A 17009-nucleotide genomic window follows, 5' to 3' on the forward strand; every position below is an offset into this window, starting at 1 on the left:
TTCATCCCTTGAGGAGTTTATTAGGCGACCTTGGTCTACACTCTCAGGAGAGGAGTGCACCAGAAATAAAGCCAGGTGCCCTGGAGTCCACCTGGAGCCAGGGGCGGGGCGCTGCACTTAGGTGGGCAGCAGCCCGTTAGCGCGCAGCTCCAGCAGCGGGGACAGTGTGTAGCGCAGGCGGCGCAGCGTCGTCTCCGAGGTGAGGCTCCGGAGCCACGCGGAGATGGTGCCAGGGTCCAACAGCACAGTCCAGAGCAGCGACAGCCCCAGGAAGAGGAGCGGCAGCGTCAGCAGCACCTGCAGCGCGCCCAGCACGCACCGCCTGAGGGGCGAAAGGCGGGCAGGTGGGCGGCGACTCGGACGTGTACCTGGGGGACCGAGGCCGCGCCCACCGCCCTGCTCACCTGATGGCCAGCGCGCACCGGCCGCCGAACAGCCGCATCTTCTGCGGAGAGAGGGGGCCTCATCCAGCTACCTCCGCGCCCGCGGAGCCGGCCGGGTTTCCAGGAGGAGGGGGAGGCGGCCCGGCGCCGGGATGGGGAGGGGTGTCCCGCTCCAGCCCGCCCCGCCCGGATCCGCGCAGGCGCTCACTCGGTCCGCCCTGGCCATCTCCTCCATGAGCGACTCGGTGCTATACTGCACTCCGCGAAGCTGTCTGTCACACCTGCGGGGACAGGCATGCAGGTGGGAGCCCGGCCCGGCCCCACAGTGCCCCGCCGCGCCCGCAGGCCCAACTCCCTTACGGTTCCCGGCCACTCTGCCAGGCGTCCAGCTCCTCCGCAGCCTCCATCACCTTCACCTGCACCTCCTGGAGCGGGTGAGAGTGCGGACTGAGGCCTCGGGGAGGCGTCCTGGCGGCGGGTTGGGAGACCTGCCGCCCCAGGTCTTGGGGAGGAGAGGCGGGAGGCACCTTGGCGTCCGAGTGGGGCCGCACCTGCAGGACTACGGTCTGCTCCTGGAATATGGCCCAGGCCTCAGCTGTCTGCAGCGCGCCCTGGGTGTGGACACCTGGGTTAGACTCCGGGGAGACACGCCCTTCCCCACCCACACTCGAAAGCTGACCCTCCAACAGAACCCACTTCTGCCCTCACCTGCTGCAGTTTCTCCTCCTGCAAGGCGCACTTGGTCTCCGCCAGCTCCAGTTCATTCTTGAGAAGGACCCAGGGAATGTCAGGAGGTCCGCAGGCCGACACCCCGCTGCCCCTCCGGGCCCCGCCCGTGGCCCTCAGCGCCCGTCCCCAGGCGACCATGACCCTGCCCACGTCCTCAGGACCCATCGTAAGCAACGCCCCAGTTAGTCGTGGCCCCGCCCCCTCCGCTCTCCGCCCCTATTCTAGCCTTCAGGGCCCCGCCCCCATGCGATTATGCTCCGCCCACATCCCCGCCCAGTCCACGCTGTCAGGGCCTGCCGCAAGCCACACCCCCAGGTGGTCATGGCCCCGCTCATGCTGCTGCTCCGCCTCTACTAAAGACCTCAGGGTCCAGCTCAAGCACCTGCAGCGTCACCAATTGGGCTGCGAGTTGCTGCTCCGTGCTCTTCTGGCTCTGCTGTTCCCCTCCGTAGTAGAAGAGCTAGGGGCAGGGCTTGTAAAGGCGGGGTTTACCGACTTCTGGAGGAACGGGTGTCGGGGTGACAGGGACGGAGAGGCAACAAGGGCGGGGACCAGGGCAGGACTTCCGAGAGGAACCAAGAGACAGACCCTCCCATCTCCCGCACGTACCTGACTCGACAGCTCCTCCCACTGCTCCTGCAGCTGCCTGTTGTACTGCTCCTGCGGACAGGGTCCTGGGGCGGTGCCGGCCTCTCCGACGGTCCTGCCTCACCCCACCCCCGGGTCCCGCCCCCTTCCGCCCGCCCTGCCCCACTCCACCGTGGATCCAGCCCCATTCCAGGACTCTTACTCACCAAGTCCTCCTTGTGGCGCTCCGCCTCCTCCAGCCTTCTGCGCACCCGCTCCGCGCGCTCCCGCGCCGCCTCGCGCGCCTCCCCTTGCAGAGGTTGTACTGCCTGGCTTCGCCTCCGCAGCAGGCTGCAGAGGGAAACTGAGGTTGGCGCTACAAGGCGGACTGGGTTGCTCAGGATCCCGCAGTCACCGGGAAGGACCAGCCGCAGGCTCATGATTGGGGACGGGGAAGTCCTGACCGAGTCCCCCACCTGGGTCCGCTGGGTGGATCGCCCGTTCCCCAAGCGCCTAGAGCAGAGGTGCAGGCCCGGGCGGATCGGCCTGGTACCCTGCGAAGCCCCTCGCAGCGCTGCCTGCGGGACGGACCCTCACGCGCCCGCCAGGTGGAGCGGCGTTCCCCGCGCACCTTCGCTCCCGCTCGCTTAGGTCCTGCAGGCGCCGGTTGAGGCTCTCGCTCTCGGCCTCGAGCCCGCGCATCAGCTTCTCTAGCTCCTGCTTCCGCTGGCGACCATCTCGGTTATCCTTCTGCAACTGCAGCAGCAGCTCCTGCGTCGCGGCCATGGCTGTGGAGACCGTGCCTAAACGCCGCCCGCCTAGGGGACCCAGCCTGCGGCTGGCGGGCGTCACAATGGGCTGCAGGGAGCGCCTAGCGGGCTGTACCACAACGGGCGGCAGGGGGAGCCCAAGCGCAACCTGACACACGCCTCTTCTCACACCAGCTAGAGACAGGTCAGGCCGGTCACACTTAGTCCACCACTGATGAAAATTGTGTCAAAGAGCCGTAATTGGATCAATGAAAGATTAATAAAATACTAAGACCAAATGCAGGCAAGTTGAAGATTGGTTCCCCCACATTGCAGATGGCACTCGGAAACTGATCGATCTCTTGTAGAAAAGAATCCATAAATATGTTCATATCTTTTGACCCAATTATCCCTCTCCTGGGAAATTTATCCCAGGAAGGAGAAAAAATATTTTTTCTTTTTTTGAGACAGAGTCTCGCTGTGTCTCCCCGGCTGGAGTGCAGTGGCGCGATCTCGGCTCACTGCAAGCTCTGCCTCCCGGATTCACGCCATTCTCCTGCCTCAGCCTCCCGGGTAGCTGGGACTAGAGACGCCCGCCACTATGCCCGGCATTTTTTTTTTTTTTTTTTTTTTTTTTTTTTTTTTTTTTTTTTTACTTCTAGTAGAGACGGGGTTTCACTGTGTTAGCCAGGATGGTCTCGATCTCCTGACCTCGTGATCCACCTGCCTCAGCCTCCCAAAGGGCTACAGGCGTGAGCCACCGCGCCCAGCCGAGAAAAAATAATTTAAACCCACTGTGCATTAAATGGTTCACTGAAGTGGTTACAGTAGCCACAAAAAAAAGGAAACAATTTTAATGATTAATATGTGTTTGGGTATTTATTATGTGGCATGCCCAGAGCTATGATGATGTCTGGTGAAAAAGAATTTGATTTAGCATTTATGCTAAAGTAACTAAGATAAAATACATGAGCAAGATCCGCAAAGGAAACAGGAGGAAGATAAGCTCTTTCATTGCTTGGTGAGACTGTAAGTAAACTCGTCCTTTTATTTATTATTATTTTAGAGACAAAGGTCTTGCTGTCACCAGGCTGGAGTACAGTGGCACAATCAAGGCTCAGAGCAGCCTCAATCTCCCAGGCCCAAGTGATCCTTCCGCCTTAGCCTCCCAACTTGTCCTTTTAAAATCTGCCTTTATTTGTCGAGTACAATTATGAACTTGGATGCAAAAATCCAAAATAAATTACTAACAAAATCTAAAGGGAAACAGAAATCCATGGAAACCAAGCAGAGACTACAGGCACCCGCCACTTCGCCCGGCTAGTTTTTTTTTTTTTTTTTTTTTTTGTATTTTTTAGTAGAGACAGGGTTTCACCGTGTTAGCCAGGATGGTCTCGATTTCCTGACCTCATGATCCGCCGGTCTCTGCCTCCCAGAGTGGTGGGATTACAGGCTTGAGCCACTGCGCCCAGCCGGTCACCATCTATTGATTATTTGATTTTATTTTTTTCTGAGACGGAGTCTCACTCTGTCACCCAAGTTGGGGTGCAGTGACACAATCTCGGCTCACTGCAACCTCTGCCTACCGGGTTCAAGGAATTCTCTGCCTCAGCCTCCAGAGTAGCTGGGACTACAGGCGCTCTCCACCACGCCCGGCTGATTTTTTTGTATTTTTAGTAGAGACAGGGTTTCACCACCTTGGCCAGGCTGGTCTTGAATTCCTGACCTCGTGATCCACCCACCTCGGCCTCCCATAGTGCTGGGATTACAGGCCTGAGCCACCTCACCCAACCATCTATTGATAATTCTAAAAGCTCTTACAAAAGGGAGAGATAAAAGGACTCTCTAGTCTGATAAAGGCCACAGTAAACATGATAGTAAGGAGGAAGTATTAATAGTGTATGCATGGCTGGGCACGGTGGCTCAAGCCTGTAATCCCAGCACTTTGGGAGGCCGAGACGGGCGGATCACGAGGTCAGGAGATCGAGACCATCCTGGCTAACACGGTGAAACCTCGTCTCTACCAAAAAATACAAAAAACTAGCCGGGCGAGGTGGCGGGCGCCTGTAGTCCCAGCTACTCGGGAGGCTGAGGCAGAAGAATGGCCTAAACCCGGGAGGCGGAGCTTGCAGTGAGCTGAGATCCGGCCACTGCACTCCAGCCTGGGAGACACAGAGAGACTCCGTCTCAAAAAAAAATAGTGTATGCTTTTTTTTTTTTTTTTTTTTTTAGAGTCAGGGTCCCATTGTAACCCTGGTTGGAGTGCAGTGGCACCATCACAAGCTCACTGCAGCCGCAAACTTTAGGGCTCAAGCGATCCTCCCGCCTCTCACCCTTTAAGAAGTAGTAGTAAACGGCTGGGCATGGTGGCTCACGCCTGTAATCCCAGTAATTTGGGAGGCTGAGGCGGGTGGATCACGAGGTCAGGAGATCAAGACCATCCTGGCCTACATGGTGAAACCCCACCTCTACTAAAATACAAAAAAAAAAATTTTAGCCGGATATGGTGGTGCGTGTCTATAGTCCCAGCTACTCGGGAGGCTGAGGCAGGGGAATCGAACCCGGGAGGCAGAGGTTACAGTGAGCTGAGATTGCACCACTGCACTCCAGCCTGGTGACAGAGCAAGGCTCCGTCTCAAAAACAAAAAAAATAGTAGTAGTAGGGGCCGAGCGCTGTGGCTCACGCCTGTAATCCCAGCACTTTGGGAGGCCAAGGTGGGTGGATCACCTGAGGTCTGGAGTTTGAGACCAGCCTGGCCAACATGGTGAAACCCCATCTCTACTAAAAATACAAAAAATTAGCTGGGTGTGGTGGCCTGTAATCCCAGCTACTTGGGAGGAGGCAGGAGAATCACATAAAACCAGGAGGCGGAGGTTGCAGTGAGCCGAGATCGCGCCACTGCACTCCAGCCTGGGCAACAGTATGAGCCTCCATCTCAAAAAAAATAAAAATAAAAATAAGTAGTAGAAGAGGCTGGGCACAGTGGCTCATGCCTGTAATCTCAGCACTTTGGGAGGCCGAGGGGGGTGGATCACGAGGTCAGGAATTCAAGACCAGCCTGACCAACATGGTGAAACCCCATCTCTACTAAAAATACAAGATTACCTGGGCATGGTGGCGAGCGCCTGTAATCCCAGCTACTCTGGAGGCTGAGGCAGGAGCATCACTTGAACTGGGGAGGCGAAGGTTGCAGTGAGCCAAAATCACGCCATTGCATTCCAGCCTGGGCAACAGAGCAAAACTCCGTCTCAAAAAAAATCTAGTAGGAAAGCTTGAAGAATCTGCACACACAGTTGGTTGCCTACCAACCTTATTTTTTTTTTTTTCCTTTTTTTTTTTTGAAATGCAGTCTTGCTGTGTCACCCAGACTGGAGTGCAGTGGCATGATCTTGACTCACTGCAACCTCCACCTCCCAGGTTCAAGCGATTCTCCTGTCTCAGCCTCCCGAGTAGCTGGGATTACAGGCACCCGCCACCACGCCCAGCTAACTTTTGTATTTTTAGTACAGATGGGGTTTCACCTTGGTCAGGCTGGTCTTGAACTCCTGACCTCAAGTGATCTACTCACCTCGGCCTCCCATTACAGGCAGGAGCCACCACACCTGGCCGCCTAGCAACCGCTTAAAACTGCTCTCTCTCTCTCTCTCTTCCTTCTTGCTGATACAAGCCCCTAAATTTGTTCTTCTGGGCAGCCAGGCCCATCCTCTCCCCAGGTGTAAAGCAGGACTGGTCTAAACCAACCATGGATGTCTCACTTCCCTTGTAGAATTCTGCCTCTGAAACACTAGGGAAAGTTGGCTGTGGGCTTCTGAAAGGTTTGAGTTTCTGCAAAAGGACACATGGGAGCAACATTGTCTTTGTCCTACGGGCTGGAACTGCTCTAGCCACCTTGTAACCATGAGGGACCTAAAAGAGCAAGTCAATATGCTATATCTTATGTGTCTCTTTAGGGAGCTGGGAGCCCCCACCTCTAATGGGCAAGAACTAGGACTTACGCTGGTTCCTAAGGCAACCTACAGCACATGGGAACAGAACCAAGACTAAACTACAGGGCAAGGAGGATTTGAGGTAGGCACCCCCATGACCACATGACAACTTGTGCTGAATAAACTGGCTCGTGATAAGAGGAGAAATAAAATTAGATGTTGCCAAGTGCCGTGGTGCATGCCTTAAGTCCTAGCGACTCAGGAGGTTAAAGCAGAAGGATCTCTTGAGGTCCAGAGTTCAAGTCCAGCCTGAGAAACAGAGTGAGACCCCATTTCTAAAATAATACAATTTTTAAAAATTGGCCAGGTGTGGTGGCACACACCTGTAATCCCAGCACTTTGGGAGGCCAAGGCGGGTGGATCACCTGAGGTCAGGAGTTTGAGACCAGCCTGGCCAACATGGCAAAACCCCGTCTCTACTAAAAATACAAAAATTAGCCGGGTGTGGTGGCAGGTGCCTGTAATCCCAGCTGCTAGGGAGGCTGAGGCAGGAGAATCACTTGAACAAGGTCAGGAATTCAAGGAGGTGGCGGAGGTTGCAGTGAGCCGAGATCACGCCATTGCACTCCAGCCTGGGAGACAGAGCGAGATTCCATCTCAAAAAAACAAAGCAAAAATTTTTTTTTTTTTTTGTAGGGATAGAGTCTCATTTGTTGCACAGGATGGTCTCAAAATTCAAGTGATCCTCCTCCATTGGCCTCTTAAAGTTCTTAATGCTTTGCTCTTATAAGTTTGTGAACATGTAAGAAACTTTACCATGGCACTTACCCCACAGTGGATTGCAGGTCATGGAGGTGACCATACTTGGTCACCATTTGCACCAAGTGCTCCCCCAAATGGCCCATTAACAGTGCCATTAGCAGTGTGCCAGGGGCTCTGAAACTGGATCATTGCTTGTATGTGATGTCAACCAACATCTAGCTTTTGGCTGCTCTGGCAGAGGTAACGGACCCTTACTGTGGTTGGGCATCAAAGGTCTTCACTCAGGCAGGGTGCAGTGGCTCATGCCTGTAATCCCAAGCGCTTTAGGAAGCTGAGGCAGCAGGACTGTTTGAAGCCAGGTGTTCCAGACCAGCCTGGGCAATATAGCAAGACCTTGTCTCTACAAAAAAAAATTTAGGCCGGGCACGGTGGCTCACACCTGTAATCCCAGCACTTTGGGAGGCCGAGGCGGGTGGACCACGAGGTCAGGAGATCGAGACCATCCTGGCTAACATGGTGAAACCTGGTCTCTACTAAAAATAGAAAAAATTAGCCAGGCGTGGTGGCGGGTTGGAGAATGGCATGAACCCAGGAGGCGGAGCTTGCAATGAGCCGAGATCACACCACTGCACTCCAGCCTGGGCGACAGAGCAAGGCTCCATCTCAAAAAAAAAAGAAAAAATTTAAAATGAGTTGGGTGTGGCGGTGTGTGCCTGTAGTCCTGGATACTCAGAAGACTGAGCTGGGAGGATCTCTTGGGCCCCGGAGTTTAAGGCTGCATTGAGCTATAATGCCACTACACTCCAGCCTGGGCAACAGTGACACCCCAACTCAATCAATCAACCAATAAAAAATGTCTTCAGATCGGGCGCGGTGACTCATGCCTATAATCCCAGCACTTTGGGAGGCTGAGGCGGGTGGATCACTTGAGGTCAGGTGTTCAAGATCAGCCTGGCCAACATGGCAAAACACTGTCTCTACTTAAAAAAGCAAACAAACAAAAAAATTAGACCGGGCGTGGTGGTTCAAGTGATTCTCCTGCCTCAGCCTCCCAAGTAGTTGGGACTACAGATGCCCGCCACTTCTGGCTAATTTTTGTATTTTCAATAGAGATAGGGTTTCATTATGTTGGTCAGGCTGGTCTCAAACTCCTTACTTCAAATGATCCACCTGCCTCAGCCTCCCAAAGTACTGGGATTACAGGCATGAGCCACCGCACCTGGCCAGTATTTTTCAATTTTAATTTTTTGTTAGACTAGATCTTGTTCTGTCACCCAGGCTGACTTAGCTCACTGCAGTCTTGAAATCCTGGGCTCAAGGAATCCTCCCACTCAGCTCCCCCAGTAGCTGGGACTACAGCATGGCTGATTTTTTTTTTTTGTAGAAATGAGGTCTCACGGCCGGGCGCGGTGGCTCAAGCCTGTAATCCCAGCACTTTGGGAGGCCAAGACGGGCGGATCACGAGGTCAGGAGATCGAGACCATCCTGGCTAACACGGTGAAACCCCGTCTCTACTAAAAAAACACACACACACAAAAACTAGCCGGGCGAGGTGGCGGGCGCCTGTAGTCCCAGCTACTTGGGAGGCTGAGGCAGGAGAATGGTGTAAACCCGGGAGGCGGAGCTTGCAGTGAGCTGAGATCTGGCCACTGCACTCCGGCCTGGGAGACAGAGTGAGACTCCGTCTCAAAAAAAAAAAAAAAAAAAAGAGGCCGGGCGTGGTGGCTCAAGCCTGTAATCCCAGCACTTTGGGAGGCCGAGACGGGCGGATCACTAGGTCAGGAGATCGAGACCATCCTGGCTAACAGGGTGAAACCCCGTCTCTACTAAAAAATACAAAAAGCTAGCCGGGCGACGTGGCAGGCGCCTGTAGTCCCAGCTACTCGGGAGGCTGAGGCAGGAGAATGGCGTAAACCCGGGAGGCGGAGCTTGCAGTGAGCTGAGATCCGGCCACTGCACTCCAGCCCAGGGACAGAGCGAGACTCCGTCTCAAAAAAAAAAAAAAAAAAAAAAAAAAAAGAAATGAGGTCTCACTATGTTGACCAGGCTGGTATGGAACTCCTGGGCTCAAGTGATCCACCGACCTTGGCCTCCCAAAATGCTGGGATTACAGGCATGTGCCACCGCACCTGGTACCTGTGTATTCTAATTAATAATCATTTGATTCTAAAGATTGCTAAGATCTTTTCTTATTCTGTCACCCATGTTTCATCCCAAGTGGATAGTTTAGGCTCCGTGAGTGAAGCCTAAACACCTCACTCATTCCTAGGGAATTGAGAAGTGAAATGGGGGGGGACTGAAATGAGACAGATGAAAACAAAGGAGTCCCATAGACCACTTAAAATAAGCTGGGATCTCCTAAAATCAACAGCAAGCCCTGAAAATAATGTGGACAGTGAGAAATAGAAAATGAGGTTTACTCCATGTTTTTTTTTTTCAGACAGAGTCTCGCTCTGTTGCCCAGGCTGGAGTGCAGTTGCATGATCTTAGCTCACTGCAACCTCCACCTCCTGGGTTCAAGCGATTCTCCTACCTGGGACTACAGGCGCCCACCACCACACCCAGCTAATTTTGTATTTTTAGTAGAGAGAGGGTTTTACCATGTTGGCCAGGCTGGTCTCAATCACCCGACCTCAGGTGATCCACCTGCTTCGGTCTCCCAAAGAGTTGGAATTACAGGCATAAGCTACCACGCCTGTTTTTTTTTTTTTTTTTTTTTTTTGAGATCAAGTCTCACTCTGTTGCCAGGTTGGGGAGCAGTGGCGCCATCCAAGCTCACTGCAGCCTTGACCTCCTGTGCTCAGTGCAGTCCTCCTGCCTTAACCTCCCAAAGCACTGGGACTACAGATGTTAACATTTATTATTTTTATATATTTTTTTTTTTTAATTTTTTTTGAGACAGAGTCTCGCTCAGTGGCCCAGTCTGGAGTGCAGTGGTCGGATCTCAGCTCACTGCAAGCTCCACCTCCCAGGTTCCCGCCATTCTCCTGCCTCAGCCTCCCGAGTAGCTGGGACTACAGGTGCCCACCACCTCGCCCGGCTAGTTTTTTGTATTTTTTAGTAGAGACGGGGTTTCACCGTGTTAGCCAGGATGGTCTCGGCCTCCCAAAGTGCTGGGATTACAGGCTTGAGCCACCGCACCTGGCCTATTTATATATATTTTTGGGACAGTTTCACTGTTGTTGCCCAAGCTGGAGTGCAATGGCACTATCTCAGCTCACCACAACCTCCACCTCCAGGGTTCAAGCAATTCTCCTGCCTCAGTCTCCCAAGTGGTTGGAATTACAGGCACTCACCACCATGCCCAGCTATTTTTTTGTATTTTTAGTAGAAACGGGGTTTCACCATGTTGGCCAGGCTGGTCTCGAACTCCTGACGTCAGGTGATCCGCCTGCCTCAGCCTCCCAAAGTGCTAAGATTACAGGCGTGAGCCACCATGCCCAGCCAGGCATTAACATTTATATAAACTAAATACACAGGGTGAGTACAGGGGGTTGGTAGGACAAGGAGGAGGATGGGATCAGAAAGGAGGCGGCGGGAGCACCCACCAGGAATGAGGACAAGGGACATGAATGCTGTGCACCAGGAGGGGACGTTCTGCAAACGAACACTCTGCAGGTCTGAAGGAGAGTTTCGGAAGCCTGCTATAACCAAGCACTGGGTCCCCTTTCACTAATGTTGAGAAATGCAAGCAAGACTGAAGGTATTTTGGTTACTTACAGTGGACTCAAAATGACCACAGATTGTCTGCAGTTCTCACCACCAGTAGGTGGAGCCTGTTTCCCCAGCTCAGGAATCGAGGCTCAACCTTGGGTCAAATTGCTCTGACAGACAGGATGATGCAGAAAATACTTTGTGTGCCTCCAGAGCCTGGACCTCAGAGTCTTTCTAGCCCCTCTTTTTTTTTTTTTTCCCCCCTGAGACAGAGTCTTGCTTGGTTGCCCAGGCCAGAGTACAGTAGCACAATCATGGCTCACCGCAGCCTTAACCTCCTGGGACCAAGCAGTCCCCGTACCTCAGCCTCCCGAATAGCTGGGACTGGCAGCAGCACCCACCAGCAGGCATGCCGGCAAACCCCCAGCCACCAGCCAGCCCTGGGATGACCACAGCTGGGCAAGAGCACCCAGGCAAGGTCTGCAGAACCTTTCGAGCACAAGGCCTGTTATGCAGCAAAGAATTACTGGACGTTCATATTACCCGCAAAGGATTACTAGTGACTGAATTGTACTCCTATGAATGTGACACTATGCAGCAACCAGGTGACTGGGGTGGGGTGGCTTTACATGAGCTATTCTTGACATCTCGTGTTATAATTTGTCCCCTAGCTGTCAAAGGTGAGGTGGGGGAGAGGTGGGGCGGGGACAGAACATGGGGAGAGGAGCTGCTGCATTTCAGCCCCCACCTTACTGTGCACACGACTTCTGTGAGTGTGTTCAATCCTTACAACCCAAAGGAGCTGGCACTGAAGCCTTCCATTTACATAGAGGAGGGACACAAGGGTGCAGGTGTCCTGACGCTCCACCACCAGCCTTGGATTCACACCGAAGGTTAGGAAGGTGCTATCCACTAGTGCTGGGCCTGGGGAAAGTCATTTAGGATCTGCTGCTTCTCTTTCAGATAAACTATAGAACTGTCTTGTCAAATTCTCCCAAATACATTGTTGGGATGTGATAGGAGTTGCGGAAAAAAAAGCCTGTATGTGAAGCGTATATATTAAAAGGGAAGAATGGGCTGGGAACAGTGGCTCACACCTGTAATCCCAGCACTTTGGGAGGTCAAAGTGGGAGGCTCACTTGAGCCCAGGAGTTCCAGACCAGCTGGGGCAACATAGCAAGACCCCATCTTCAAAAACAAAATATTCAAATAAAAATTTAAAAGGAAAGAATGAACACTCTCCATCATCAGGTACCGGTCCCAGGAGCAGAGCATTTCCATCCAATCCCACAAGTCTTGCCTCAGGTCTCCTACAAATGTGTTGTTTTCAAATGGGCTTTTGGCACATTTATCAAGGCCATGCCTATGTCACTTGTTTCCTGTTACTATTATGAAAAGGCCTTTTTGGGCCGGGCGCGGTGGCTCAAGCCTATAATCCCAGCACTTTGGGAGGCCGAGACGGGCAGATCACAAGGTCAGGAGATCGAGACCATCCTAGCTAACACGGTGAAATCCCGTCTCTACTAAAAAACACAAAAAACTAGCCGAGCGAGGTGGCGGGCGCCTGTAGTCCCAGCTACTCGGGAGGCTGAGGCAGGAGAATGGCGTAAACCCAGGAGGTGGAGCTTGTAGCGAGCTGAGATCCGGCCACTGCACTCCAGCCAGGGCGACAGAGCGAGACTCCGTCTCAAAAAAAAAGAAAAGGCCTTTTTGAAAATGTCATTTGGCGGCCGGCACGGTGGCTCACACCTGTAATCCCAGCACTTTGGAAGGCTGAGGCGTGTGCATCTCTTGAGCTCAGGAGTTCAAGACCAGTCTGGGCAACACGGCAAAACCTCACCTCTGTCAAAAATACAAAAATGAGCTGGGTGTGGTATGTACGCCTGTGGTCCCAGCTACTCATTGCTGGAGCCCGGGAAGCAGAGGCAGTGAGCGAGATCTGCACTCCAGCCTGGGTGACAGAGCGACTGTCTCAAAGAGAAAAGGAGAAAATTGCATTTGGTATATACATATTACAGGTTAAATTGGGTCCCCCCAAATTCATATTGGAGTCCTAATTTTCAATACCTCAGAATGTGGCCTTACATAGGCCTATACAGTGACCCTAAATAGGGTCATTGCAGGTGTGATTAAGATGGAGTCTCACTGGAGCAGGGTGGGGCCCCCAGCCAATATGACTGATGTCCCTATGAAGTGGGAACTTGGCCACAGACACGCACACAGGCCCTCGAGGAGAGCACCGTGTGAAGGATGGAGTTCTGCTCCAGAAGCCAACGAGTCACGAGGGACTGCACAAGGGGCCAGCCTCAGAGCCTTGCTGAGAGCCTGCAGGCGAGCGTGGCCTCCACTGCCTCCGCCGTGCGATGTGAACACCTGTGCTGCGGCCAGTCCCGAGGGCCACACCCTGATGACTGTCTGCAAGGACCCAGCTGCTCTTCTGGGGCCTTTCCAGTGCAGCCTCCTCTCCACATTACGATCAGCCTGGGCACATGGCTTGTGGTAGAAGACCCTGATCACACCACAGACGCAGAGGGTGGCTTGTGGTGCTCAGGTTGTCATGGCCACGTGGCCTCAGCCTCAGCAAGGAGGGCACCGGGCCCACGTCTGAGGGTTTACCCAGGGAGGAGCGCAGTGAGGTGGGGTAGCTCAGCAGGACCTCATGGCGCTGGCCTGGGAGTGTGGTGTGCTCCACAGGCCGGAGCTGTCTAGACGGGCAGTTTGCCTCTGGAGTCTTACGTGTTCAGGGGTTTCGCCATGTTGCCCAGGCGGGTCTTGAACTCCTGAGCTCAGGCAAACCACCTGCCTCCCAAAGTGCTAGGATTACAGGCATGAGCCACAGTGTCCAGCCTCAATCACACCCAGCTAATTACAAAAAAGTTTAGTAGGCTGGGTGCGGTGGGGTCACGCCTATAATTCCAGCACTTTGGGAGGCTGAGGAGAGCAGATCACCTGAGGTCTGGCCAACATGGTGAAAACTCGTCTCTACTAAAAATATAAAAATTAGCCGGCCTTGGTGGTGGGCACCTGTAGTCCCAGCTACTCGGGAGGCTGAGGCCTTGGTGGTGGGCACCTGTAGTCCCAGCTACTCGGGAGGCTGAGGCAGGCGAATGACTTGAACCCAGGAGTCGGAGGTTGCAGTGAGCCTAGATTGCACTATTGCATTTCAGCCTGGGCAACAAGAGTGAAACTTCATCTCAAAAAAAAAACAAACAAAAATTTTTAGTAAAGACAGGGTTTCACTGTGTTGCCTAGGATGGTTTCAGACTCCTGGGCTCAAGCAATTCGCCTGTCTCAGCCTCCCAATGTGCTGGGATTACAGGCGTGAGCCACCGCGCCTGGTTGTAAGAAACTGTTTGATGAAAAGGATCAGTTAAGCAACAAAAACAAAATATTAACTTAAATAATAAAATCTGGGCCAGGTGTGGTGACTCACCCTTGAAATCCCCACACTTTGGGAGGCTGAGGCAGGCAGATAGCTTGAGCCCAGGAGTTTGAGACCAGCCTGAACAAAATGGCGGTGAACAAAATGGCGAAACTTCATCTCTACAAAAAATACAAAAAAAAAGCTGGGCATGGCGGTGTGCGCCTGTAGTCCCAGCTACTAGGGAGGCTAAAGTGGGAGGATTACTTAGCCCTGGAAGTCAACGCTTCAGTGAGCCGTGATCACGCCACTGTACTCTAGCCTGGGTGATAGAGTGAGACTGTGTCTCAAAAATAAAGATAAAAATAAAATCTGGTGGGCGTGGTTGCTCACAATTGTAATCCCAACACTTTGGGTGTCTGAGTTGGGAGGACTGCTTGAACCCGAGTTCAGGCAATATAGTGAGACCTCTACAAAAAAAAAAAAAAAAAAAATTTAGGCCAGGCGCTGTCGCTCACGCCTGTAATCCCAGCACTTTGGGAGGCCAAGGCAGGCGGATCACGAGGTCAGGAGATTGAGACCATCCTGGCTAACACGGTGAAACCCCGTCTCTACTAAAAATACAAAAAATTAGCCGGGCGTGGTGGCGGGCGCCTGTAGTCCCAGCTACTCGGGAGGCTGAGGCAGAAGAATGGCGTGAACCCAGGAGGCAGAGCTTGCAGTGAGCAGATACGGTGTCACTGCACTCTAGCCTGGGCGACGGAGCAAGACTCCATCTCAAAAAAAAAAAAAGAAAAAGAAATAGTAATAAAAATAATAAAATCCAAAATCCTTGCCTAGGGCAATCAAAGTCCTCCAGCCTTTGGGCCCTGCCAGCCTCACGGACTCCAGCCATCCTCCCACTACAGCCAGGATGAACTGTGTTGTATTTACGCATTTATTGATTTTGGTTTTAGCATTATTGGGGGTCAGCTGTCCCTAACTTGCCCACTTGCCACACTCAGCCGAGTGACCCTTGTGCGCCTGGACACTGTCCCCTCTAGCATCACAGCCATTCCTCTTCAGCACGGTGCCCCCGTGGCTCCCTGGGAGAGTCCTGCTCTTCTCTCACTCTTTCATGTAGGCATAGAAACGCTGACGCTGTCCTTGCCTCCCGTCCCGCCTCACACCCTTCCTCCAGCCTGTCCCCAAGCCCTCGGGGCTCTTCCATTGCAAACTGCTGGCCCATGTGCACCTTACTTCCTCAGGAGATGCTGTCCACCTCAGCCTGATTGCCACACAGAGTAAACGAGCTGATGTTTACAAAGTGTCAGTGACTCACAGGTGCTCACTAAACAGCTTTAAATTAAACGTGAACCTCCAAGTTCTGACCCCTGCTTACCACCTTCAACACCATGGCTCTGGACTGCACCATTCCGAGAGCTCCTAAGAAGCCTGCCTGCCCGAACCCTGCCTTCCTCCAGCAGCCAGCAGGGCCTCTCAGACCCTCAGAGAGCACAAGCCCAAGTCCCAACATGGCTCCTAGGCCCGGCACCACCAGGACCACTCCTGCCGCTGTGCAGTCTGCTGCCACAGGGCCTCTGTGCCTGCTCATTCCTCTGCTCATTCCTCTGCCCAGACCCTCCCTCACTTCCTGTGGCCTCACCCTAATGCCATTTCTTGGGAAGCCTTCTCAGGCCACCCATCCCCAATTGCAACTGTATCCCCACAGCACTCAGCACTACCAAGGATGCTTTATTTATTTTATTTATTTATTTATTTGAGATAGGGTCTCACTCTGTCATCCAGGCTGGAGTGCAGTAGCATAATCCTAGCTCACTGCAGCGTCCACCTCCCAGGCTCAAGCAATCCTCCCACTTCAGCCTCCCAGGTAGCTGGGACCACAGGCTGAGCCTCCGAGGCTGGTCTGTCTTCCCCAAGCATTCCAGGATCCAAGAGCTCATGGACCATATCTTGTGCACCATTCCCTCCATTGACAAACCCAGGGCTCGGAACACCACACACACTTAAATGCTCTGACACCTGAATGGCCAGCCAGCCCGTCTGCACCTCAGAGACATGGCATCTGTCCAAGGCAAAGGCCACGGCCGGTGGGGGCTGGGATTCAAATGCTCTGGGCTCCTTTCAGCTGACCTGGAGGTATGGCCTGCTGATCAAGAAGCATGGGACGGCCTGAGTGGTGGCCTGATTTCACAGCAGGGACCCTGCAGGAGGCAACTCATTGTTACCTTGGCCAGAAAGAGGAGCTGAACATGAATAGGCAAAAATCCCAAATCCCAAAATCGCCAGGGACTGACTCTTTTTTTGTTTGTGACATGGAGTCTCACTCTATCGCCCAGGGTGGAGTGCAGTGGTGCGATCTCAGTTCACTGCAACTTCTGCCACCTGGGTTCAAGCAATTCTCCTGCCTCAGCCTCCCAAGTGGCTGGGATTACAGGTGCCTACCACCATGCCCGGCTAATTTTTTGTATTTTAAGTAGAGATGGGGTTTCGCCATGTTGGCCAGGCTGGTCTTGAACTCCTGACCTCAAGTGATCTGCCCAACTCAGCCTCCCAAAGTGCTGGGATTACAGACATGAGCCACCACACCCAGCCATGGGTGCCGACACTTTCTTCTTCTTTTTTTTTTTTTTTTTTTTTTTTTTTTTTTTTTTTTTTTTGAGACGGAGTCTGACTCTGTCACCCAGGCTGGAGTGCAGTGGCGCGATCTCGGCTCACTGCAAGCTCCGCCTCCCGGGTTTACGCCATTCTCCTGCCTCAGCCTCCCGAGTAGCTGGGACTACAGGCGCCCGCCACCTCGCCCGGCTAGTTTTTTTTTTGTATTTTTTAGTAGAGACGGGGTTTCACCGTGTTAGCCAGGATGGTCTCGATCTCCTG

At 53.2% G+C, this 17009-nt stretch overlaps 1 protein-coding gene and 1 long non-coding RNA gene across 6 annotated transcripts in view; one reads left to right on the forward strand and one right to left on the reverse strand.

Annotated features, from left to right (window-relative positions):
* Window positions 1-2598, reverse strand: LOC105480666 (transmembrane protein 191C). Of its 5 annotated transcripts, none has more exons than XM_011739757.3 (10): window positions 2311-2598; window positions 1907-2030; window positions 1722-1772; window positions 1495-1572; window positions 1092-1148; window positions 935-994; window positions 744-808; window positions 592-664; window positions 405-445; window positions 1-322 (listed from the first exon to the last, which is right to left on the reverse strand). In XM_011739757.3, exons 1-10 carry the CDS (start codon window positions 2463-2465, stop codon window positions 118-120), a joined length of 909 nt encoding a protein of 302 aa, XP_011738059.1. In that variant the 5' UTR covers window positions 2466-2598; the 3' UTR covers window positions 1-117. The 5 variants fall into 5 exon arrangements, with proteins under 5 accessions (XP_011738059.1, XP_011738058.1, XP_070936151.1 ...); XM_011739756.3 differs by having other exon boundaries at window positions 911-994; XM_071080050.1 differs by having other exon boundaries at window positions 405-442; window positions 744-994.
* LOC139358666 (uncharacterized) overlaps window positions 2593-17009 on the forward strand; it is a 22420-nt gene continuing 8003 nt past the window's right edge. Inside the window, exons 1-2 of the long non-coding RNA XR_011613898.1 lie at window positions 2593-2736; window positions 6384-6497. This is a non-coding gene — a long non-coding RNA (uncharacterized lncRNA). The remainder of the gene's footprint in view (window positions 2737-6383; window positions 6498-17009) is intronic.

This window comes from Macaca nemestrina, chromosome 15 (genome assembly GCF_043159975.1).
Source record: "Macaca nemestrina isolate mMacNem1 chromosome 15, mMacNem.hap1, whole genome shotgun sequence".
Taxonomy (NCBI): domain Eukaryota; kingdom Metazoa; phylum Chordata; class Mammalia; order Primates; family Cercopithecidae; genus Macaca; species Macaca nemestrina.